At 39.6% G+C, this 27,849-nt stretch overlaps 1 protein-coding gene across 1 annotated transcript in view; it reads right to left on the bottom strand.

Annotated features, from left to right (window-relative positions):
- Positions 1 to 16,588: 16,588 nt before the first annotated feature.
- The window catches only part of LOC102809027 (nephrocystin-3-like), a 43,447-nt gene continuing 32,186 nt past the window's right edge, over positions 16,589 to 27,849 (bottom strand). The window contains exons 20-23 of the mRNA XM_085495602.1: positions 27,494 to 27,703; positions 24,375 to 24,615; positions 24,040 to 24,165; positions 16,589 to 17,089 (exon numbers count right to left, since the gene is read on the bottom strand). Coding sequence (XP_085351728.1) covers positions 16,799 to 17,089; positions 24,040 to 24,165; positions 24,375 to 24,615; positions 27,494 to 27,703 — 868 coding nt within the window. The 3' untranslated portion in view covers positions 16,589 to 16,798. The remainder of the gene's footprint in view (positions 17,090 to 24,039; positions 24,166 to 24,374; positions 24,616 to 27,493; positions 27,704 to 27,849) is intronic.

Below are 27,849 nucleotides of genomic sequence, written 5' to 3' on the forward strand. Positions count from 1 at the left end.
GAATGCAATTGTTACAGTTTAAAGATATAATATACAACATTTTTGACCACTTTTTTTCAAGATTTTATTGACATATAAAACCAAACAAAAACCAGACTGTGATCCATTTCTGTCACTGATTCAGATCAAGGTCATGACATCACTGAAAACCATAGCATTACCACCTAACCTAATTATTTATTCTGAGCATGCTCAGTTGTTCTCTCAGTTCAGTAGGGAGAGGTAATTTATGATGAAAATTATGAAAAAGACCCACTTAGGATTTTCAGATTTGGAAAAGAAAAATTATGTGCATATTCATTCAATGCCTGAAACGGGGACCAATTGTGGCAGTTGTCATTCTTGAAAACATAATTATTTAATAAAACATTTATAGCACTTGACGCTGTTAGTGATTAAAACAGTTTGTCTTGAAACAACTTCATAAATTGGTGGTACACAGGGGCTATGTCATGCAATTACTTTGATATATCATTGGTGTGCAATAAATATGCATACATTTGGGAAAATTATAACAGAGTGCCAAAATAACAAGATATTCCTACAAATGTCCAGTTTGTGATGTACCACACATTTCCAACAAACAACAATCATTAGTTCAATAGATTCTTATTTATATGACGATATGTTTTAAATTGGAATACAGTATATACATACATAAATACAAATAAATGCTTGGACAATTACAAAATAGACACATGGAAAGATAATATTATTTCAGGTTTGGATCTGTAAAGCTGCAGCATATCAACTATTGTCACGTAATGGTTCCATATATTTGCAGCCACAATAAATTGAATACATAACAGCGTCCGGATTACTTTCGGAAATTCCGTCGCGTTTCGGAAAGATTTAATTTTCACAACTTTTGAATATTTATTCATACTTTTAGGCTAGTGAGGAGGTTATAATAATTTTTCATTTCACTTTAACTTTGTTTTTTTCACCCCTCAGACCCCTTTGAAAAGTCACTTCTGGCCATTGTAATGGCCACTATTTTCTTAATGGCCAGAATATCAACCAGAACTTTTTTAATGGTCAAAATATTGACCAGTATTTTCAAACTGGTAGTTATAATGACCACTATTTTTATATTGGTCAGAATAATAGTATTTTTTTTATTTAATGATGGAGTGGGTGACAATGTATTTTTTTAATGGGTATTATAATGATCATTTTATTTTTCATTACATGAATAAAATGGTCATTTTTTCATGTCACAGATATACCCAGTAATGGCACATGGGGATGACAGCTCTCCTCTTTTTCCTCCCTCGCTTCAGTTTGCTTCAATTTTAAGCCAGTACAATTGCAGGTAAACGTAAAATACAAGATTTTGAAAAATTTGAAATATGGAATTATATATCTTGAAAAAATATGAAGTTTTGGGTTAATTTGTTTTTAAAATCACAACAGATCATGCACTTAATACTGTTGACTTAATAATATATAGTGTAATGCAATAGGTTATTAAACATAGAAGATGACCTGTTTTCAAAATACGGTCTAGACCCTTATCACGGGCGCTAACGCGAAGTTTGTGCAAACATGAGCCTAGGCTAATCACCCAAAATACCATTGTACTTGATGTCCATTCGAAAATTTAACTATTCTATTCATAACTATACTAAACTTGACAATCATTACAAGCACATTCTGTGACATTATTCTTGAGATAAAAATGGACTGACAATGAGACTCTGTACTACTTCCTGTTCCTATAAAGGCAATGTCTATCATTATAATACCTTGAACAAACAAGCAAGACATTCACTACTGAACATTCGAACAGTGTGCAACCCCCAAAATACTCTGCAACTGACTTTCCACCAAAAAAAGTCACATAAACAGCTGGTTACTCCAAAAAGTAACAGGGAATTACTCCAAAAAGTCACATAAACAGCGAGCTTTTAATCCGAAAAAAGAGCCTGCCTTTATGAGTGGTGTTAAGCTCAAACATATTTATTTATTTATTAACACACAACATCCCTCCCAGAGGGGATGAAAAGGGTTACAAATCAGATATTAGTAAAAGAAAAACAACCATATAAAAAGTAAGGGAACAAAAAAGCATTAAAAAAGACAAAAATTCCATTTTAATAATGACAAAAAACTAAAGTTCAGTCTTCAAATACACCCAAACTATAACATTTTACATTGAAATACTTAACCAGTAACTTTTCATAATGTGTGTTATAAACTGTAGAAGTTTATGTGGAAGGGTAGATGGAAGGTGATTTTAAAGAGGCTTAGACACAATCAACTAAAAAATACCCATGATGCTCTGCTTCATTTTTATATTCTGCTATTTTCTCTATCATGAATGGTTTAATGTGATATGAAAAATATCTGTGAAAATATTCCACAACTACTGCATGTGTACAAAACGGTGTTGGGTGGTTCAGTAAGTTATATGGGGGGAGGGGTCTAGCATAGAGCTCAATGTGTGTAGCTAGCTGACTTAGCAGTGAATGGCATGTTTGTTTGTTCACGGTATTATAATGCTGGACAATAGTAGTGTTCATGCTACCACAGTTACTCTACTAGTAGAGTGACTGTGGTGCTACATGAAGTACTGGCTAAGATTTAAGCTGACGTTTGCATTTTGACTAGACCCAATTGCGTCCACGCATTGGGAGGGCCAGTCCCAATCTCCCCGGGCAGAGTTCTATCACGAATATATCTCTGCCACCACGCGATCTTATGCTTGTCGTTGATTGGTCGATGCATCACAGTGGTACTACTTTCAAAAACGCACACCAAACCATTGCAATACAGATGTTCGATTTTCGAATCCAACGAAAGCGTGCGCGTTGTTTGTAGATTCTGGCTGTTTTCACAGTGAGAAGCTCATATTTTTACTTTCCTTGGCACAAACGGAGTGGCAATAGAACGTGTTCGCTGTCAATACCACGAAGTGCTTTCCTTTCTTCATATGTCTTCGCCTAGCGATCGACAGGGTCGTCAGCTTGATGAACCGAGTAACACCTTAGTAACCGTTATTCCGCGATGATATTATTTTTAGTCCCCGTTCGGACGCAGTCCGAAAACGGGGACTTATGTTTTGCCCTGTGTGCGTCCGTCCGTGCGTCCGTGATCACCTGTATCTCGAACATGCATGGACCGATTAAGTTCAAACTTCACTCATACATCACACATTATATGGGACATATGCACATGCATTTTTTTCATGATCCGATTAACGATAGCCGAAAAGCGGCCATTTTAAGGCCGAAAATGCATCAAAATCGCACATTTTCACCATTCCGGACCCGGATCTCAGTTATGCATGGACGGATTTTGTTCAAATTTGGTACATACATTAAACATAATAGGACCTTGATGCACGTCATTTTTTTTTTTTGGATCGGGTTCGAAATGGCCGACTGGTGGCCATTTTGTTTTAAAGAATTCAGTTCTGGATCCGTATCTGAGACATGCTTGGATTGATCGAGTTCAAACTTCACACACACAAGGTACATCATGTCACAAATATGTATGTGCATTTGTTTCATGATCTCATTAACGATAGCCAAATGGCGGCCGCTTTAAGGCCGAAAATGCATTGAAATCGCACATTTTCACCATTCCGGACCCGGATCTCAGTTATGCATGGACGGATTTCATTCAAATTTGGTACATACATTAAACATAATAGGACCTTGATGCACGTCATTTTTTTTTTCGGATCAAGTTCGAAATAGCCGACTGGCGGCCATTTTGTTTTAAAGAATTCAGTTCTGGATCCGTATCCGAGACATGTCTGGATTGATCAAGTTCAAACTTCACACACACAAGGTACATCATGTCACAAATATGTATGTGCATTTGTTTCATGATCTCATTAACGATAGCCAAATGGGGGCCGCTTTAAGGCCGAAAATGCATTGAAATCGCACATTTTCACCATTCCGGACCCGTATCTCAGTTATGCATGGATGGATTTTGTTCAAATTTGGTACATACATTAAACATAATAGGACCTTGATGCACGTCTTTTTTTTTTCGGATCAAGTTCGAAATGGCCGACTGGTGGCCATTTTGTTAAAGAATTCAGTTCTGGATCCGTATCCAAGACATGTCTGGATTGATCAAGTTCAAACTTCACACACACATGGTACATCATGTCACAAATAGATATGTGCATTTGTTTCATGATCTGCTTAACAATAGCGGAATGATGGCCATTTTAAGGCCGAAAATGCATCAAAATCACGTATTTTCACAATTCCAGAACCGGATCTCAGTCATGCATGGATGGATTTTGTTCAGATTTAGCACAATGTGTTGTACATATGCAGGTGCATTTCGGTCATGATCTGCTTTGAATGTATATGTCACTCAAATATGAACGGAACGGGGACGTGTCATTGACAATGACTTGTCTTTTCTAAATTATAGCTATTTCATCCTTGACAGTGCATTTACGGAAAAATCGTTATCAGCAATCGATAAAATATTTTAAAACTTGTTTTCCAGTAGTAGTAAATCAACACGAGAGCACTCTAATAACAAAAATACGCAAATGATACGCGTAGTAAAAGCCTTGTGGTGTTTCACCACAAAATGGCGGTGTGTGGTGGCAGAGATACTTTCGGTGATCTAACCGCAAGGAACTCTGGGAAGGAGAATGGGCCAGTCCTTAGCATGGGCTAAGGGGCGCCATCAGTCGGTGACCTTTGTTAAGCAGCTGTTTATGAACGCAAAATTTCTGCTGCTGACATGTTTCGTTCAAATTTATGAAGCGACGTGCACTGGAACGTGATCGAAGACGGACCGATTTATTTGAATGCACAGGAACAGTATATAACGACGTTACAGAATGCAGAATTTTATTAGTGCATGTCGTAGACAACGAACCAAATTGGAGTTGTTGTATGCTCTACTACAGCGACCCAATCAGTGTGGAAACGTGTACGGAGTAATGATTGGTGGGATACTAGTAGACGACTTCTCCAGAAGTCGAAGATATGGTGTTTCGCATGTGCGCGCATGCCGTTTTGGAGTGTAATGTAAATTTGCACATGTTTGTGCTTCTGAGTGTACCAATCAACGTCACAAAAATTCCATTCTATCAACTATCAGCAAACTCGTATCGGAAGCACCACAATGGTTTAAAAAAAAAACAATTGAAAAAACTGGTGATATTAATAAAAAAAATAAGCATTATAAATCAAAACATGGAAAAGGAATGAAAAAAAAAATATTAAGGGGGAAAAATATATGGTGGTTGGTTCGATAATTTGTGGTTGGTTTATTTTGGTTAACAACGTATTTATGGCACTGTACCATTGCTGTTTAATTGTTTGTTCATAATTGCTGCCTCCCTTTGGAAACAAGTTTGGGTGTTCTTAGCCAGTGCACAGACCCTCAACACTGTGGCCTGTGCTGTAACTGTTGGGCCCTCCTGTGAGTGAACACAATTGCGTATAGCTGATATGCAAACATTTGGGATTAGCTTAAATTTTAGCTTGCACTTGGTCAAAGAGATGGATCAGTGATGTTTTGTAATGGATTACCTCCCTTATGAGTACATTTAAATAACAATGGAAACTGGCATATCACTGGCAACACATACAAGGATTTTGGCAAATTTTCACTGTTTTGTATAAAACTATTTTCACAACAACATTAATGTTTTACAATAAATTATACCAAACATATGTATAATTTAGTAGCAGTAACTTTTTTGAATTAAGAATGCACCAATCTCACTAGGAATCTATTCAAATCTAACCCTTAGTGTGCTATTAATAATGGCTCATCAAAGGTATTGAATTACTGAACTGGAACACACATCTTTGTATGGTTTCCAGACTAAAATATTATTTCATGCTCTGCCCCCTCTCATGTAACAGTTTGTTAAGAATACGTACATTATTTAAAATCATTTTAAAAATGTGACTGGAATGTCCAGGCCCAAACTTCTGCTGCTGCAACATCCGTCCATTCCTGCATGTACATGCAATTGTTTCTCTGAGATTCTGCATGCAGCCAGTTTATTTTTTGAACTGAATAACACATTTCTAGAAGTTTATTTTTACATTTCCAGATAACACTATATAATTTAACAATTTCAGGAATAGATTAGATTGCTTGCTATTCCATTAGAAACTCTTACTTCCAAGTGTGATTTTTAACAAGCGTTCATATGTTTAGCTAACAAAAGGGAAACAAAAGCATAGTGACACGAAGTCACCACAGCCAAAAGTATGACAAAGGCTTACGCTTCAAAAAATGACTGGAAAGTAAATAATTTATAACCAAAGGCCGTCTATGCATAAACAACTGAAGATCTGGGAGGTACAGCTTTGCAAAGTAAAAAAGTCATATGGGGGAGGGAGGGGGTTAAAACATTGCTTCAAAACATCATCTTAATTATTCAGCTCAGTGTACAAACACATTAAGTACAGAAATTGAATAATTAATGAAAACATTAGAAAAAACAAGTATATGTAAGCAATATTAAAAGTATGCCATGTTTTGTTTTTGATGTAGTGCACAGCCATAGAGACTGTTTTAGTGGATAATAGTATTTTAGGTTTGCAATGTCATACTCTTCCAGATATTTATCAAGTTTTCTTGTGAGGTGGTTAGCTTAAGGAGGGGGCTGTGCAAAATGTTTTTTCTCCTCATTTTTTTTGTGCTATTGTTTTTCTAGTGTAAAATATTTTTTCTCCAAGTTGTAGGCATGTCAAATTTTTTCTTATTATTGATCTCTGCAGGATTTTTTCAATAATATGGAAAAGCAATGTACAGTGACTCTACACACTTGGAACTTGGAAAATCTGTGTGCAAGCGTAAAACTGATAAACATGTAAATGCTGAACCATTGCATCCATCAATACTGGTTAAACTTTTTTCTTCCCTTAACGTCCATAAATTCTGGTTCTTCAACTTCTTACGTCCCATATATATAGTTTTTTCCTTTTTTTAAATTGTCATTATCTGCAAATAAATAATTCAGTTTGCTATTAGCTTACAATGACCAGTTTTTAATTAATACACTTTGTAACCAATTTTAGAAACAAAAATGTGTGGTGTCTGTGTATGCTGGCATATTTCTGTCCTCACAAATAGCAATGTCGATAAAAATGACATCTTGTGGTATGTTAATTTCTCCCCTATGCAACTGAGATATACTTCCAAAAAAATAGATACCCGGTACATTCTGATTGAAAAAATATAAATATTGATAAATGCATCTAGACAACAGAATAAAATAAAATAAAATTGTTTCCTAACCGAATATATTAAGGGGTTGTGCCATATATACACACAGTTTGTCTCTTGAGAGACTAGGACAGTACATTGCTGTACTTAGGAACCTAATTTCTGAGAACAATAGGGGGATTTAACTTCCTACAAGACAAGAGACAAAAGAATGTTATGTAACAATGCAGCTGCATGATTTTGTCTCTCAAAATAGGAAGCTGTGTACATACAAAATTATAGAGTCCCTCCACAATGGGAATGCCACAATGAATGTACAACTTCATCGATCCCCTGGTACTTTCACAAAATAAATAATTGTATTATAACTATGATCCAATACAATACCATATTTGCTCTAAAATTACATTTGTGGATACTAAATCATAAAAATATTACTTATTACGACCATTGAAGATCCCTGTAATTTACCTAAGCGCATGTGCTGCTAATAGAGTAATTATGGTAAGTGTAATATTGTTTCTATATTTTTTTTTCAAAATCAAGAAAATGATATTAAAAATATAAAAACAGTTTAGTTTGAAAAATGATATAATGGTATTCAGATGGTTATGATTTAAGCATAGACCTTAGAAAACAGGGACATGCAACTTCTGTCTGAGACAAAAGAAAATCCAGTATCCTATGTGCAATGTGGGTTATAACCTCCCTAGAAGATTTATACATCTAAAACAGTTTTTACTAGTATTCCCATTGGTCAGTGTATAACGAGTGCACTATGCTATATATCTGTTCTAAATATGATGAAAAATCCACTTGTTATAATGACACAAATTTTCACAGGTCATTGTTTGTTTTTTTAGGCAGTTTTGTTTGAGAAAACTTACCATTTTTGTTTCCCTTTCCTGATTTCATAGTGGAATAAAAACTTAATTTTTAGTTTCACTCGCATCAATAGAATGGACTTGGCTATTCAGTTTTGATCAAATTTAATTTTTCTGATTATATTCCAACCACAAAATTGTCTCATTTTGTGTAGCTACACCCAGGCAGCCATGTTTGGCTTATGAAACAGGAGAGGATGTAACAGTCGTGTTGACATAGATTTATTATCAGCTTCCCTAAGGTGTTAATTTGGTAGAGGATTATAACTAACTTACTTGAAAGAGATACAGTAGCATGTCCCTGTTCCCATTATATAGACTAAATATTTTTTTGTCCAAGTTGAGCCAGAGTACCCATGATCAATTTGACTGACCCTAAAACGCCTAGGACTTTTACTGACTGAATATTACACCTTCATTATAATTTGTTTAATTTTCACCCATTTGCCGCCTGGATCTTCAATAGTAGTGTTCATGCTACACAATGTACGGACTAAGATTTAAGCTAATCTCGTATGTTTGAGTTCATGCACAGAAGGGAACGATGGTTAGCACGGGGTAAGGAACGCCCAAACTTATTAAGAATAGGCAAAAGCTGCAGGAATTTTAATTATGATTGCTCAGTAAGAGTAACTAGGAAGGTTAGTTCTACAGTTATAAAACAATACCAAAGCAAATTCAGAAAGTGCAAATTGCAGAATAACAGGAAGTAGCACAGAGTCTCATCATCAGTTCATTTTTTTCTTGAGTAAATCTCTCTATATGTGTTAACGTTGATTGTCATGCAGGAAATGGCACACCGAAATAAAAAGTTATGAATATAGTAGTAAATCTCCTAAATGAACATTGAATACAATGTTTTTTTTAGCCGAGCCATGGATGTACATCCATGGCCGAGCTAAGCGCTCATGCATGTTTTGTTTTGCCTGTGCTAAGGCTCTGGACTGGCCAGATTTACTCTGTACTTAGTATTTCTTAGCCTGTGTTCATGCAAATTTTTACTAGCACAGGCTAAGGTATTGGACCTCTTAGCCTTTGCTAAAGAGCTCTGGAATACTACTAATAAGTGTCTTCTGTTTATTCCTTCCTTAGGCGCATACATTTAGGTTCACTTCCCTTTTATATTGATCTCTACAACTCATTCAAACCAAATTGGGCTCAAAGATGGGCAAAGAATATTAAATTTAATTGAAATTTAGTTTAAACCCGTGCTAAATTAAAAGTTATTTTGAGTATGGGAGTTTTTTTTTGTGCGCAAAGAAAAATGAACTGTTGCACACTGGGCATATATCATCTATACTAGTTTACAGAAAAAAGGGATTCTGTATGGTATTTGACGTTATGGGCATAATATATTTAATTCATACATGGTTACTAAATTAGATTTCCCAATGTACAGTACACTATTGCTGGTATTGTCTGAAGAGAAAAAAAAAAACAATATACATAATCTTTGAAAATTTAAAAAAAAAACATTTTGCAGTCAGTTAAATTATATTAATAATTTGAAAACATTGCCATGAATGAAAACAAATTTACGTTGATGTTTTTTGCAGATTTCAGGAGTTGGAAATAACCTTTGTTTATACTTTTCTTGTATTAATAAACATAGGAGCTAATCCTCATTAACACCTACTTGAGCTTGTTGTTTGACAATTATGAATGATAATGAAACAGTACTTATACAGTGAGCCACGACTGAACAAAAACTTGCGCATTTATTTTTTTCCAAAAAATAGGTATGATAGTACATAAAGCAAAGCAGTGTTTTTTAATTTATATCATTTTTGAAAAACAAAAACGAAAGCCCTAAAAGACTATCCTGCTACATAAACAACAAAAGTATCTAATATTGTATTGAAGTCATTGTAAAATGGTAAAATAATTACAAATTCATACCTTGATGTGCCAGTTGCAGTACTGCAATCATCCTATGATTCAACACCATCTAAATACTCCGCAGGTTATGTAGTCCACCAGCAGTCACTGGCATCAGTGTTACTATAAAATTTCACTGGGGATCGAGGCATTATTCGCGAAATTTCATTTAAAGGGGCACCTTCCAGTTAAGCTTAATTTCACAACAAATTTACTTTCTGGATTAAAATTACAATGGATAACAAAAGATAGATTAACATTGTAAACAACATAAACAATAGTGTCCCATGATTCTTTGGTGCAATCCATGGGATTGAGCGGTTCCCTTTTAAGTGTACTTGCAAGCGCCAGTAAAACTTAGAAAAATAAATTCCCACACGTATATTGACTCACACGAGGTAAAAGGTTTTTTTCTGGGCCATTATATTAGTGACATGAACAAAAATACTGGTCATGTTATGTATGTAATGAAAAATAAAATGACCATTATACTGCCCATCAAAAAAAAAATTTCATCAACTCCATCATTTAAAAAGCAATTGTAATTATTCTGACCAGTATAGAAAACAAGGGTCATTAAAACCACCATTTTAAAAACACTGGTAAATATTTTGGCCACTTAAAAAATTCTGGTCAATATTCTGGCCATTAAGAAAATAGTGGCCATTATAATGGCCAGAAGTGACTTTTTGAAGGGGTCTGAGGGGTATAAAAAACAGTGTTAAAGAGAAATGAACAATTATTATAACCTCCTCACTAACCTAAAAACACAAATAAATATTCAAAAGTTTTGAAAATTAAAACTTTCCGAAACGCGACGGAATTTCCGAAAGTAATCCGGACGCTGTTACATGTAATTGTTAACAGAAAGTGGATGTGTTTTAGAAGTAATTATCAGAACATGCATTTACTTCACCTACTTGTTAAATGCAATTAGTGTGATATGAAATGAAAATTTACCGATATGCTATAACAAATTTGATAAACACAAATGGTTAGGTTTTATCTTTTCCAGTGTCAACTTATACTGTCTGTTCATCTTCAATAGAATCACATGTTTCCATAGTTAAACCATGTCATAGTGTTATTACACTACTGGTTAGTTTGATATTATAAACTTCATGCCATCGAGCATGTGAGCTTGCATGGCAAGATTTCAATGAGACCACAATATGGTTTCAATGAGACCATGATATGGTTTCAATTGAACCATGATGTGATTTTAATGAGACCATGATACGGTTTCAATGGAACCATGGTATGATTTTAATGAGACCATGATAAGGTTTCAATGAAATCATGATGTGATTTTAATGATATGGTTTCAATGGAACCATGGTATGATTTTAATGAGACCATGATACGGTTTCAATGAAATCATGATGTGATTTTAATGATATGGTTTCAATTGAACCATGATGTGATTTTAATGAGACCATGATATGGTTTCAATGAAATCATGATGTGATTTTAATGATATGGTTTCAATGGAACCATGGTATGATTTTAATGAGACCATGATGAGGTTTCAATGAAACCATGATGCGATTTTAATGAGACCATAAGGTTTCAATGGAACCATGGTGTGATTTTTATGAGACCATGATAAGGTTTCAATGAAACCATGATGTGATTTTAATGAGACCATGATATGGTTTCAATTGAACCATGATGTGATTTTAATGAGACCATGATATGGTTTCAATTGAACCATAATGTGATTTCAATTGAACCATGATATGGTTTCAATTGAACCATGATGTGATTTTAATGAAATTATGATAAGGTTTCAATGAAACCATGATGTGATTTTAATGAGACCATGATATGGTTTCAATTGAACCATGATGTGATTTTAAGAGATAAGGTTTCAATGGAACCATGATGTGATTTCAATGAGACCATGATAAGGTTTCAATGGAACCATGATGTGATTTCAATGAGACCATGATATGGTTTCAATTGAACCATGTGATTTTAATGAAACTATATGATAAGGTTTCAATGAAACCATGATGTGATTTTAATGAGACCATAAGGTTTCAATTGAACCATGATGTGATTTTTATGAAACCACGATATGGTTTCAATGAAACCATGATGTGATTTTAATGAGACCATGATGTGGTTTCAATTGAACCATGATGTGATTTTAATGAGACCATGATAAGGTTTCAATGAAACCATGATGTGATTTTAATGAGACCATGATATGGTTTCAATGGAACCATGGTATAATTTTAATGAGACCATGATAATGTTTCAATGAAACCATGATGTGATTTTAATGATATGGTTTCAATGGAACCATGGTATGATTTTAATGAGACCATGATAAGGTTTCAATGAAACCATGATGTGATTTTAATGAGACCATAAGGTTTCAATTGAACCATGGTGTGATTTTTATGAGACCATGATAAGGTTTCAATGAAACCATGATGTGATTTTAATGAGACCATGATATGGTTTCAATTGAACCATGATGTGATTTCAATGAGACCATGATGTGGTTTCAATTGAAACATGATGTGATTTCAATGAGACCATGATATGGTTTCAATTGAACCATGATGTAATTTTAATGAGACCATGATAAGGTTTCAATGAAACCATGATGTGATTTTAATGAGACCATGATAAGGTTTCAATGAAACCATGATGTGATTTCAATGAGACCATGATATGGTTTTAATTGAACCATGATGTGATTTTAATGAGACCATGATAAGGTTTCAATGAAACCATGATGTGATTTTAATGAGACCATGATAAGGTTTCAATGAAACCATGATGTGATTTCAATGAGACCATGATATGGTTTTAATTGAACCATGATGTGATTTTAATGAGACCATGATAAGGTTTCAATGAAACCATGGTGTGATTTCAATGAGACCATGATATGGTTTTAATTGAACCAAGATGTGATTTTAATGAGACCATGATGTGGTTTCAATTGAACCATGATGTGATTTTAATGAGACCATGATAAGGTTTCAATGAAACCATGATGTGATTTTAATGAGACCATGATAAGGTTTCAATGAAACCATGATGTGATTTTAATGAGACCATAAGGTTTCAATGGAACCATGGTGTGATTTTTATGAGACCATGATAAGGTTTCAATGAAACCATGATGTGATTTTAATGAGACCATGATATGGTTTCAATTGAACCATGATGTGATTTCAATGAGACCATGATGTGGTTTCAATTGAAACATGATGTGATTTCAATGAGACCATGACATGGTTTCAATTGAACCATGATGTGATTTCAATGAGACCATGATATGGTTTCAATTGAACCATGATGTAATTTTAATGAGACCATGATAAGGTTTCAATGAAACCATGATGTGATTTTAATGAGACCATGATAGAGTTTCAATGAAACCATGATGTGATTTCAATGAGACCATGATATGGTTTTAATTGAACCATGATGTGATTTTAATGAGACCATGATGTGGTTTCAATTGAACCATGATGTGATTTCAATGAGACCATGATGTGGTTTCAATTGAAACATGATGTGATTTCAATGAGACCATGATATGGTTTCAATTGAACCATGATGTAATTTTAATGAGACCATGATAGGGTTTCAATGAAACCATGATGTGATTTTAATGAGACCATGATAAGGTTTCAATGAAACCATGATGTGATTTCAATGAGACCATGATATGGTTTTAATTGAACCATGATGTGATTTTAATGAGACCATGATAAGGTTTCAATGAAACCATGATGTGATTTTAATGAGACCATGATAAGGTTTCAATGAAACCATGATGTGATTTCAATGAGACCATGATATGGTTTTAATTGAACCATGATGTGATTTTAATGAGACCATGATGTGGTTTCAATTGAACCATGATGTGATTTTAATGAGACCATGATAAGGTTTCAATGAAACCATGATGTGATTTTAATGAGACTATGATATGGTTTCAATGGAACCATGGTATAATTTTAATGAGACCATGATAATGTTTCAATGAAACCATGATGTGATTTTAATGATATGGTTTCAATGGAACCATGGTATGATTTTAATGAGACCATGATAAGGTTTCAATGAAACCATGATGTAATTTTAATGAGACCATGATAAGGTTTCAATGAAACCATGATGTGATTTTAATGAGACCATAATGTTTCAATGGAACCATGGTGTGATTTTTATGAGACCATGATAAGGTTTCAATGAAACCATGATGTGATTTTAATGAGACCATGATATGGTTTCAATTGAACCATGATGTGATTTTAATGAGACCATGATGTGGTTTCAATTGAACCATGATGTGATTTCAATGAGACCATGATATGGTTTCAATTGAACCATGATGTAATTTTAATGAGACCATGATAGGGTTTCAATGAAACCATGATGTGATTTTAATGAGACCATGATAAGGTTTCAATGAAACCATGATGTGATTTTAATGAGACCATGATAAGGTTTCAATGAAACCATGATGTGATTTTAATGAGACCATGATATGGTTTCAATTGAACCATGATGTGATTTCAATGAGACCATGATGTGGTTTCAATTGAAACATGATGTGATTTCAATGAGACCATGATATGGTTTCAATTGAACCATGATGTAATTTTAATGAGACCATGATAAGGTTTCAATGAAACCATGATGTGATTTTAATGAGACCATGATAAGGCTTCAATGAAACCATGATGTGATTTCAATGAGACCATGATATGGTTTTAATTGAACCATGATGTGATTTTAATGAGACCATGATAAGGTTTCAATGAAACCATGATGTGATTTTAATGAGACCATGATAAGGTTTCAATGAAACCATGATGTGATTTCAATGAGACCATGATATGGTTTTAATTGAACCATGATGTGATTTTAATGAGACCATGATATGGTTTCAATTGAACCATGATGTGATTTTAATGAGACCATGATATGGTTTCAATTGAACCATGATGTGATTTTAATGAGACCATGATAAGGTTTCAATGAAACCATGATGTGATTTCAATGAGACCATGATATGGTTTTAATTGAACCATGATGTGATTTTAATGAGACCATGATAAGGTTTCAATGGAACCATGGTGTGATTTTAATGAGACCATGATAAGGTTTCAATGGAACCATGATGTGATTTCAATGAAACTATGATAAGGATATTGGTGGACAGTATAATAGACATATAGTTTCCTCAATAGAGGTCAATATTCAGTTTTAATGACCCCAAGAGGAAACTATTGATGAGGTAAATAATTCCAGAGAGTCATCAAAACTGAATATTGACCGATACTGAGGAAACTAAAAGTGTTATTATATGGAATAATAAACACTACATAAATCTGACATCGAAATCTGTGGTCAACAGCATTGCTTCATGTAAACACTACATACATGTATGTGCAATAAAAAAATAGAGGCCACTGGATAATCATCAACTCTTTAATAGTCTTTAATAATGAGTTTACCACCATGTGACCATGTTCTGAACAATCTATGTGGCGATCTTGAACATGAGGTATAAAAAAAACATAACTACCTGGCATGTACACTTATACATGTATTGACATCACAGACAGACAGACAGACAGACACAATAAACATCACTGTATTATATATGTACACAGAAACAGTGTCAAAGTTCACAACACTGCAGATAATAAATATAAACAAAATATGCACAAACACAAATAATGAAAAACTAAATATATCATAAATATAAAAATACCATTTGTTTACATTTTCATAAATATACATGGAATGATCAATGATGGTATATAATGGAAGTATCATGATTAGAATGTATTGAGGTCATAACTAGCTACCCCCCCCCTACCCCCCCCCCCCCACCCCACCCCACTAATTTCAGTTTGATACACTGTAAATGCAACATACACCAAATAAAGTGATGGAACAAAGCTGTGCTATTCAGCTTTTCCATTTTTTAAATATTGCTTTACATAGTAAATTTTGAGAGCATGAATGTTTTTTTGTGAAATTTTATAAAATATTTATAAAATATTTAACCCTGGAAGAACCTCTAATTTCATTCAAATACTGTAGTGGTTATAGAAATCATTTGATAGTGCTTATTGCCCTTGAATGACTGATTCACTGCCATGTATCCATTTGATAGTGCTTATTGCCCTTGAATGACTGATTCAAGGCCATGTATCCATTTGATAGTGCTTATTGCCCTTGAATGACTGATTCACGGCCATGTATCCATTTGATAGTGCTTATTGCCCTTGAATGACTGATTCACGGCCATGTATCCATTTGATAGTGCTTATTGCCCTTGAATGACTGATTCACGGCCATGTATCCATTTGATAGTGCTTATTATATTGCCCTTGAATGACTGATTCACGGCCATTTATCCATTTGATAGTGCTTATTGCCCTTGAATGACTGATTCACGGCCATGTATCCATTTGATAGTGCTTATTGCCTTTGAATGACTGATTCACGGCCATGTATCCATTAATGTGTTGAGAATAGTCTAGTTGTTTTCAACTATTATTTGAGATATATAAAACATTTATAAATATTTTATTTAAAAAACATTCATGTCTTCACAAAATTCACTTTATCCGTATTTAGATAATCACTGTTTGAAGTCCATAGTCTACTGTAAACCACTATAATTTTTGTAAATTTTGTGACAGAAATTCTTTGGCAGGATTCTCAAAATCACCAAGTTACATGCCATCACCCATATTGACATTTTTCAGATATAAAAGTAAATATGGATAGTGTAAATAAATGCCAACATTAAATTGTACATGTGTATAGAAAACCTAATTTATACACACAGCAAGGTTTAATTCTATCGTTCCTTATTGCTGCTCTGCATAATATAGGTGTGGACTAAGCAGATTTCTGACAGTAGAGACTCCACCAATAGACGACTTCCTGGACGGTGCTTTATTACCAAATGCTTGTTCCATTTCTTTGATTTCTGTAGATCTTTTGTACAACTTGGCAGCCGTTTCAAAATCACTCTGTTCATATCTTAACACAGCCAGATTACGTAATGTCTCAGCAACTCTAACATGATTGGCACCCAGTGTATCTTCGTAAATATGTAATGCCCTTTCATACAGTGGCAGTGCTTCGTCCTGTTTATTCTGAAAACAATGTTGTAATTGACAATGAAATTTAATACCATAAACCCGCCTATTCACATAGTTCATACCCACCATAAACTCCGGTCAGTCAAAATGACTATTTTGAACTGTAGGCATTAATCAGCGATTCTGCCGGTGACGGAGAGATAGAATCCAGGTCAGGGGAAGCCCCATGACCTCAAGATTCTTTTACCCCTTACGTCACGAACCCACGTGACCGAGGCCACCTGGCAGCGCCACAGGTAGCCGTCCATCACTCTGGTTCCTTTCTCTCCGCCTCGAGGACTTAGACCAACGCGACGGAAAGAGCGGAGAGGTTAGGGGGACCGGAGTCTATGGTGGGTATGAACTATGTGAATAGGCGGGTTCGGAGAACCCTCGTCTAAATTCACTACGTTCAATTACCCACCATAGACTCCGGTCAGTCAAAATGACTATTTTGAACTGTAGGCAGAGTCAGACACCGATAGGTGGCGGGTTTTACCGAGCAAACAGAAAAAAAAGGAGAACGATGAAAGACTTTTCCCCAGTCCGGGATGAAAACAAACCCAAAAACCCAAGTTAAGACCCAAGAAGGGTGGTGTCTTACCTTGCCTGTGCTGTCCCCGAAGCCAGAAGCCAATGCTGCTGTGGTGACAGGGTTCGGTGTGCCCGTGAAAGCTAGACCCAAGCCGAATTCAGGGGTGATAAGCTTGAAGTAGGACCGAAACAGTTCGCATGAGGGCGTAGGTCGACAGAAGCGAAAACCTGGGAGCTTCCAGGAAGTGCTAGTGGAACAGACAATCTGCCCGCAAAAATGCCGAGACTGACTTATCGCCTATGCGCAGAGGCCCCTGCGGTCGTTCGGGCTGGGTCAGCAAACAAGGCCTGACCTGCTACGACGGGGCCTAACCTGAAGAGACCCTGCTCAATAGATTGGGTGTCTCTTAGGTAGTAGTTGATGAAGATGTTCTGCGTTCTCCAGAAGCCTGCCCTCAGAATGTGTTTGAGGGGGGCACCTGACGCTAGTGCTAGTGAGTTAGCGATCGCACGAACCTCATGTTCTCGTACTTGGTGTCTCTGCAAGGTCTGTGTTGAGGAGGATAGTGTATTATAGACCTCCAGTACAGTCGCAGTAATCCACCTGGAGAGGGAAGTCGAGGAAGCCAGCTTATCCTGTTTGCCAGGGCCGTAACACAAAAACATGTGTTTGGTTCCCCGTCTAGAAATCTGGTACGGTTCTCGTAGCAACTCAGCGCTCGGACCGGGCAGAAAAGCAATTCCTCCTGATCCTCTGGACCGACAATATTTGCCAGCCGGGGGATGACGATCGGTTGAGGATCGTGTCCTGGGATTTGGTTCTTGGCGAGACACCCGATTCCTGTCTTTAGAACAACTTGATCGTCCATAAAAGCGGCACAACCGTACGCGAAAGACAGTGTGCGCATAGCTCTGACCGGCGCATACCTGAGGCGAGGGCCAGTAGGAAGACTATTTTCCACATCAAAAATTTGAGTGGTGCTGATTGGAGAGGCTCAAAGGGCGGTCTGCTTAGAGCAGACAACACAGCCGACGAGTCCCAGTTGGCGGCTCCCTTGTATGGGGTCTTGGCGTCTGGAAAGCAGTAAATAGTCTCCTAATAATAGGACAATCGGCTAGTCTTGTTCCCGTACATTCTGAGTGGTGGGGGACAAGACCGACCTGTAGCCAACGCTCGCTGCGTAGGACAAACCCACTCCGTCAAACAGGTGGACGAAGGAGCCTGCTACCTGGCCAATAGAGGGATGGTATGGATCAATCTCCCTTCCGCTACACCAATCAGTGTATGCTCGCAGCCAAGAAATGTAGGCCGCGTAGGTGGAATCCCTGTTCGCCCTGGCCAGGAAGTTGGCAGCCTGCTCAGATAAGGCTTTCGTATGTGCGGGTCTACTGAGAGCCTCTATGCATGAAATTGATAACTGCTGGGCTCGTTGGTAGTGCGCCGTCTGGTTGGGACGGCAGGTCCGGTAAGTCCGGAAGCACTGCTGGCGCTTTGACTAGCATTTCCCAACAGAAGTGGAAACTAGGCCTTGCTTGGCCAATTGGGTGCAACCCATGATAATATGCAGGTGTGCACCTGTCAAAGTTTTCTCCGGTGCCCGGAGAACTAGCGGGAAGGGAGGAAAGGCGTACACAACTAAGTGGGTTCACGGGGCTAGCAAAGCGATCCTGGCCCAGGCTCCTGGAGTCAGCAGGAGTGTTACGTACGTCAGGAGCTTGGCGTTCCGGGGTGCGGCAAAACGGTCCAACCTTGGACCGTCCCACAGCCGAAACAGCCTGGAGGCTACCCACTGGGGTATCAGCCACTCCGTGTTCTGGAGACGGAGCCGCCCTGAAAGGGCGTCGCCAGATTGTTCCTCACCCCTGGAAGGTGGTGTGCGGTTAGATCCACATTGTATTCCAGGCACCAAAGGAGGATTTTGCTCCGCTAGGACTGACAACGATGGGGAATGCGTCCCCTCCTCCTTCTTGAAGGAGACCACCGCTGCGTTGCCTGTGTGGAGCAGGACTTTGTGGTCTTGAACTATGGGTAGAAAGCGTGGTAGTGCTAAGTACACTACATACAGTTCGAGCTGGTTGGTATGGTAGTCCCGAAACTAATGCGGGGGCCATATCCTTGGGCTTGTTGGCCCAATAGATGCGCTCCCCAACCCTGGGGGGAGGTATCTGTTACCAGATTCATACCTGCGGCGAGCGGGCCCAAGGGGCTCCCCTGTCCGAGGTTGGCCAGTAACGACCACCAGGACAGGGCTTCCTTCACTTGGTCTGAGATCGAAACCCGTCTATCTAGTTCCCATAGGAGAGCTCGGCGTTATAACAAGCGTTATACCGGGCGGCTGCGTAGTGCGGCCTGGGGAACGACCCTTCGAACCGGGGTCATCATTTCGTTGATCCGTATTAGTTCACGGAGGGACACCGAGGGGACGCTGACTAGGCATTCGGCTAGGCTGCTTAGCGCTAAGCAATAAGCTTGAAATAGCTAAGCCAAGCTTACCTCTGTGTCAAAACTCCATGCCCAGGGACACCAACTGCGTGTTGGGTCGAGGTGGGACTTGTCGATTTACTAACGAGCCCAACTGGTGAAATAAATCCCGTGTTAGCCTGACGCATTTGGCTATTACCCCTTGCCCGGGTTGTTGGTAACCGAAAGTCTGGGTACGGATTGAGGTGTACCGACATCTGGTGCAGCAGCAGCACTACCTGTTTCATCACTCTGGTGAACATGTAGGGCGCTGTGCCTAACCCGAACGGGGGGCACCCGAAATTCGAATACTTGGCCCAGCTGGGCGATTCGAAGGAGATGGCAACTCGCTGGGTGCATCGGTACGTGCAGGTAGGCCCAGCTTAAGTCTAGCGGGGCTAGCCAGTCAAAACGGTGGATGGAGAGAAGAACCCTGAATGGTGTCTCCATGTGGAACCGATCAAGGAGCACATACTGATTCAGTCTGCCTAGGTCCAAAACTGGACGCCTGCCACTTGTAGATTTGGTACTACGAACACATTTGGGTAGAAGCCTGGCCTTAGTTCCGGCTGATGTACCCTGTGTATGGTGTCTTTCCCCAGCAAACTGCTACTTCCTGTCTGATTGCTTTCGTCTTGCGGGAGTCCCCTGGCAGTGCCCAACAGGGGAGACACTGAGAAATGGAGATTTCAGCGATATCCCGTAAACGGATGTCACCATCTGGAAAGGTCCAGGGGTCGGCCACTCGCCGTCTCCAAACCGGACTACACCGGCGCAATCTGTGTACGACAGGGATATGTGGCCATGTGTTCGGTAGTTGCGAGGGGGGGTGCTCCCTTCCCCCAATGAGGTGAGTTCCCTAAGGCCTGAAGTAGTCACTAAGTTGTGACCTGGCCATTCATCGAACACATGCCCCCCCCCCCCCCCAGGGAGGGTAAGGAGCCACCACCTGGCTCTTACCTCCCTGGGGGCGCGCCACTACCCCCCCTCCCATGGAAGGGTATAAGCGCTTGCCTCCTGGCTGACTCTGGCTAGCGGACGACGCCCTAGGCGTTGTGTCTTCTGTGCTTGGGGTGCCCTCCGTTTGCCCATGGCAGGACCAACTGGCTAGCGGATTCGATCTTCATTGCACTCCGAAGCTCCGAGACTGTACCCACCATTCCCTGAACAAAGAGGGTGGAGGATGTCCAGTCTGCGTCACTGAGGTGGGGACGTACCCCGGCTCAGCTTGTCGGCGAAAACACGTGCGTCTAAGGCCGCGTCTCGTAGCACGGTAGTGGCCCTGGCCAAGAGAGCCAGGCGACACTAGGGGGTGTCGCATGTAGATGTGCGGTGGTCCACCAGTAAAAATGTTGCCTGGTCTAGGAGGCTCATGCGTTCTGCCTCCAAGGTCTCCAGAGTGCTGGTCAAGCATAATAATGTGCTCAAGCAACTCTGTCCTCAGGGCTGGATGGGTCGTTTTCAATTGGCAAAGACACCCATGGAACGCGGCTATCCCCCTTTGCCCGGTTTGCCAAATTCATGGTACCGGGGTCTGGGGAAGGAACCTTGGAATCCGGTTGGGGGCATTTTGGTCTCACGCTATGGGGTCTAATCCCAAAACCACACCGACCGGGTAGCGTTTGGTCCAGTGGGAAGTGTTGCCTAATGTTATCCCCACCTGGGGGCCTTAAGCATTACATCCTCCGCGGCTGACCAACACCGCCCATCAACACCGTTTGCGTGCTCTGCGCCCCACTCCGCACTCAGGCGGACAGGGAGAGACTTGCCGACGGGGTTGCTTTGGATCCCGACGCCTGTGATCCCCTAAGCGTTGAAGCAACCTTAGGTGGTCGCTTTAGGATCAAGGGTGGGGGTATATACATCGTATCACTGGTGGGATCGATGATACTCCGCCTCACCCCAAAAGCGTGGCTCACCGAGTCATACAAATGGAAGACTCTGAGGGACCGCCCGGAGTACCGGCTGTATCCGACGCGAGCGAACTGCATCTCCTTTCACTTTAAATATGTGAGAGGGAGCATGTTCGACTGTGCGTCTCATGATAGGGTTGATTCCCTCTGGGGATGCCCGTGAGTCGGTAAGAAAGGAGTCAAAACCCACAGCGGAGACCGGACACAAGGAAAAATTCATTACTGTTGTACCGTTACCGCGTGACGAACCCTAGCTGGCTGAAAGTAGGGGGGGGAACGTGTGCCCTGCCCTGAAAGCCCTGCCCCGAGATCGGAGACTTGGCTGCCAGCACCCCGTTGGCATTCAGTGCCCGAGGATCCAGAGAAGGACCGGTGCAATTAGCCTGAGCCTCGGCCACCCCCAAAATAGTGGGAGAGCCGTGCCTGGGAACGAGGGTTCCCCGGAAGAGACGTGTTTGAATGCAAACATGCTTTCGTGTCTCTTCCTGCTTGCCCACCGACGGGACACAGTGGAGACAGCTCGCTCCGACTGTGTCTGATGCAATTGCCCCGACAGTCCTTCGACCAAAGCCCTCAACTCGGAGGCAAACCTGGCGCCGTGCGAGGAAGGGTCCACAAAGAGACCCGCAACGGGCCCCATAGAAGGAAAGCCTCCAGGGGCACAGCCTCGCTGCAGCCGGTAAAATCGGGTAAAACACCGCCTGAAAAAACAGACTGTGAGGATGCCCTCCAATCAGCGGGGGAGATCAAGAAAAATATCGGTACCTCCGCCGTCGGGCCTCTTACTCGACGTCCCGGTACATGAAGTACCGGTAGCCGAGGGTGAGGACTTTCCACTCATGCAAAACACGCAACTCACTTTAACCGATTTGTTTACTGGACGCGCGACCTGGCTGTGACGCGGTCAGTCTCAGCGATTTTGATTGCTCTGAAAGAAAATCTCAGGCCTCAGAACTCCAGTGAAAAAAAACACGCTTCCACGCAAAAAAACCCAAACTCGGTGGTAAATTCTGAATATAACCACTGCACGGTCGACTCGAAACACGAGGAGACCGGAAAGAAAACGGCAGCGAGCCCTGGTGCTGTCATTACATCTATATATTGCTAAATATATTGAAAATAAAAGACAAACATGCATGAGGGAAACGAATTACAGTTGTAAAAGGTGCCGCCACGAAAACCAACTGGTTGCGTAGTGGCGCCAGATTTTAATTTCTTTGTAGTGAAAAATACTACACACAAAGGGGAAAAAACAACACGAGGGTAAAAATGACAAGGAAAACTTATTCTACCAGCTACAATGTCGGATGCCGTGCAGCGGCAAAAACCCAAGCTAAAAATCCGGACAGGAAAAAAAAAGCAGGCAATCCAGCAGAGCTCGCTAGATTTCATCTCCACTCGAGGCGGAGAGAAATTAAGAGTGATGGACGGCTACCTGTGGCGCTGCCAGGTGGCCTCGGTCACGTGGGTTCGTGACGTAAGGGGTAAAAGAGTCTTGAGGTCATGGGGCTTCCCCTGACCTGGATTCTATCTCTCCGTCACCGGCAGAATCGCTGATTAATGCCTACAGTTCAAAATAGTCATTTTGACTGACCGGAGTCTATGGTGGGTAATTGAACGTAGTGAATTAAGTTTTCACCAATGCCTATTGACTAGGTTTCCACCAATGCCTACTGACTAGGTTTCCTCCAATGCATATTGACTGGGTTAAAAGTAAATTCCATTTCCTACTGACTTTGTTTTCACCAATTCCCATTAACTGGGTTTTCCACCAATGCCTACTGACTGGGTTTTCACCAATGCCTACTGACTGGGTTTACAGTAAATTCCAATTTTAACTGACTTGGTTTTCCGCAAATCCCCATTAATTTACAGTAAATTCCAATTCCTACTGACCGATTTACCGCCAATTCCCATTAATTGGGTTTTCCACCAATGCCTACAGACTGGGTTTTCCACCAATGCCTACTGACTGGGTTTTCCACCAATGCCTACTGACTGGGTTTACAGTAAATTCCCACTAACTTGGTTTTCCACCAATACCTACATATGCATACCTGTTCACAGTAGAGTACAGCTAAATTAACCAGAGCTGTAGCTACACTGGGATGGGCAACACCAAATGACTTTTCACGAATACCAACAGCTTGTCTGTAAAGTGGTTCTGCTTTACCAAATTTACCCTGCAGAAAAGAACAACAAATGTAATAAGATCAAGATTAAACTAGAACAAAATAAGAGAATTGTCAAGTAATAAAGTAACATTCCTGTAATATCTTCCTAAACTGTCACATTTCCATTTATTTTGATGCGGTTATCAATCAGTGAGTATCAGCAGGCAGTGTACAAAACATCACATCAGTTTTAAGTGTACGTGATATTTCATTCTCACCTGTTTCTTATATAAGACAGCAAGGTGCTTGATAGTTGATGCAACACTGGGGTGATCGACTGGATATGATTTCTGTCTTATTTCCAAAGCTCTTTCATATAAAGGTTCTGCTTTACTGTATTCTTTTCTATCATTGTATAAAGCAGCTAAGTTATTTAGAGATTGTGCTACATCTGTGTGATCACATCCTGATACAGATACTCTCATGTCTAAGGCTTTCTTGAAATAAGCTTCAGCAGTCCTAGAGAAAATACAGAGAATATAGAGAAACAGGTAAGTCATGTATACATCTATTTGTCAACATGCCCTTATGGATATACCATGTATTCAGCAAACAACCTCACCACCAGGAGCCATCAGTCAATATAAAGGACCATCAAACCACCATACATCAAGACACAAACCATCAGTCACTATACAAAGGACCATCAAACCACCATACATCAAGACACAAACCATCAGTCACTATACAAAAGACCAGCAAACCACCATACAACAATACAAGACACAAACCATCAGTCACTATACAAAGGACCAGCAAACCACCATACATCAAGACACAAACCATCAGTCACTATACAAAGGACCAGCAAACCACCACACATCAAGACACAAACCACCAGTCACTATACAAAGGACTAGCAACCACCATACATCAATACAAGACACAAACCATCAGTCACTATACAAAGGACCAGCAAACCACCATACATCAATACAAGACACAAACCATCAGTCACTATATAATGGAACAGCAAACCACCATACATCAAGACACAAACCATCAGTCACTATACAAAGGACCAGCAAACCACCACACATCAAGACACAAACCATCAGTCACTATACAAACGACCATCAAACCAAAATACATCAAGACAAGACACAAACCATCAGTCACTATATAATGGACCAGCAAACCACCATACATCAAGACACAAACCATCAGTCACTATACAAAGGACCAGCAAACCATCACACATCAAGACACAAACCACCAGTCACTATACAAAGGACTACCAAACCACCATACATCAAGACACGAACCATCAGTTACTATACAATAGACCAGCAAACCACCATACATCAATACAAGACACAAACCATCAGTCACTATACAAAGGACCAGCAAACCACCATACATCAATACACAAACCATCAGTCACTATACAAAGGACCAGCAAACCACCATACATCAAGACACAAACCATCAGTCACTATACAAAGGACCAGCAAACCACCATACATCAAGACACAAACCATCAGTCACTATACAAAGGACCAGCAAACCACCATACACCAATACAAGACACAAACCATCAGTCACTATACAAAGGACCAGCAAACCACCATACATCAATACAAGACACAGACCATCAGTCACTATACAAAGGACCAGCAAACCACCATACATCAATACAAGACACAAACCACCAGTCACTATACAAAGGACTAGCAAACCACCATACATCAAGACACAAACCATCAGTCACTATACAAAGGACCAGCAAACCACCATACATCAAGACACGAACCATCAGTTACTATACAATAGACCAGCAAACCACCATACATCAATACAAGACACAAACCATCAGTCACTATACAAAGGACCAGCAAACCACCATACATCAAGACACAAACCATCAGTCACTATACAAAGGACCAGCAAACCACCATACATCAAGACACAAACCATCAGTCACTATACAAAGGACCAGCAAACCACCATACACCAATACAAGACACAAACCATCAGTCACTATACAAAGGACCAGCAAACCACCATACATCAATACAAGACACAGACCATCAGTCACTATACAAAGGACCAGCAAACCACCATACATCAATACAAGACACAAACCACCAGTCACTATACAAAGGACTAGCAAACCACCATACATCAAGACACAAACCATCAGTCACTATACAAAGGACCAGCAAACCACCATACATCAATACAAGACACAGACCATCAGTCACTATACAAAGGACCAGCAAACCACCACACATCAAGACACAAACCATCAGTCACTATACAAAGGAACAGCAAACCACCATACATCAAGACAACACACAGACCATCAGTCACTATACAAAGGACCAGCAAACCACCATACATCAAGACACAAACCATCAGTCACTATACAAAAGACCAGCAAACCACCATACAACAATACAAGACACAAACCATCAGTCACTATACAAAGGACCAGCAAACCACCATACATCAAGACACAAACCATCAGTCACTATACAAAGGACCAGCAAACCACCACACATCAAGACACAAACCACCAGTCACTACACAAAGGACTAGCAACCACCATACATCAATACAAGACACAAACCATCAGTCACTATACAAAGGACCAGCAAACCACCATACATCAATACAAGACACAAACCATCAGTCACTATATAATGGACCAGCAAACCACCATACATCAAGACACAAACCATCAGTCACTATACAAAGGACTAGCAAACCACCACACATCAATACAAGACACAAACCATCAGTCACTATACAAAGGACCAGCAAACCACCATACATCAAGACACAAACCATCAGTCACTATACAAAGGACCAGCAAACCACCATACATCAAGACAAGACACAGACCATCAGTCACTATACAAAGGACCATCAAACCACCATACACCAATACAAGACACAGACCATCAGTCACTATACAAAGGACCAGCAAACCACCATACATCAATACAAGACACAGACCATCAGTCACTATACAAAGGACCAGCAAACCACCATACATCAATACACGACACAGACCATCAGTCACTATACAAAGGACCAGCAAACCACCATACATCAATACAAGACATAAACCATCAGTCACTATACAAAGGACCAGCAAACCACCATACATCAAGACAAGACACAGACCATCAGTCACTATACAAAGGACCAGCAAACCACCATACACCAATACAAGACACAAACCATCAGTCACTATACAAAGGACCAGCAAACCACCATACATCAAGACAAGACACAAACCATCAGTCACTATACAAAGGACCAGCAAACCACCATACATCAAGACACAAACCATCAGTCACATACTCTTACACTTACAAATCACACTTACTCTTGATTGTTCTGTAAGTAGTAAAGGACACCAAGTTCATTCAATGATTTGGCAACATCAGCTGAATCAGATCCTAACACAAGCTCCTCAAGTTGCAATGCTCTTCTTTTTATAGGGTCTATACTCCCAAGTTGTGTTGAAACTTTTGGAACTTTGCACTTGCGTCTTATAGATACAGCTCTTTTGTGTAACGGCTCAGCATGTTCATGTCTGCAACAAAATGAATGGTTGAAGAGCATATCAATGAGGAAAGAACTATAGTTTGAAAAACAAAATGTAAATTTTGTGATTTCCACCGTTGATTTCCGACAAAAGTAAAGTGGTTTACAGTATTCAAATACTGTAAAATACTTTAT

This window comes from Saccoglossus kowalevskii, chromosome 22 (assembly GCF_978046115.1).
Source record: "Saccoglossus kowalevskii chromosome 22, keSacKowa6.1, whole genome shotgun sequence".
NCBI lineage: Eukaryota > Metazoa > Hemichordata > Enteropneusta > Harrimaniidae > Saccoglossus > Saccoglossus kowalevskii.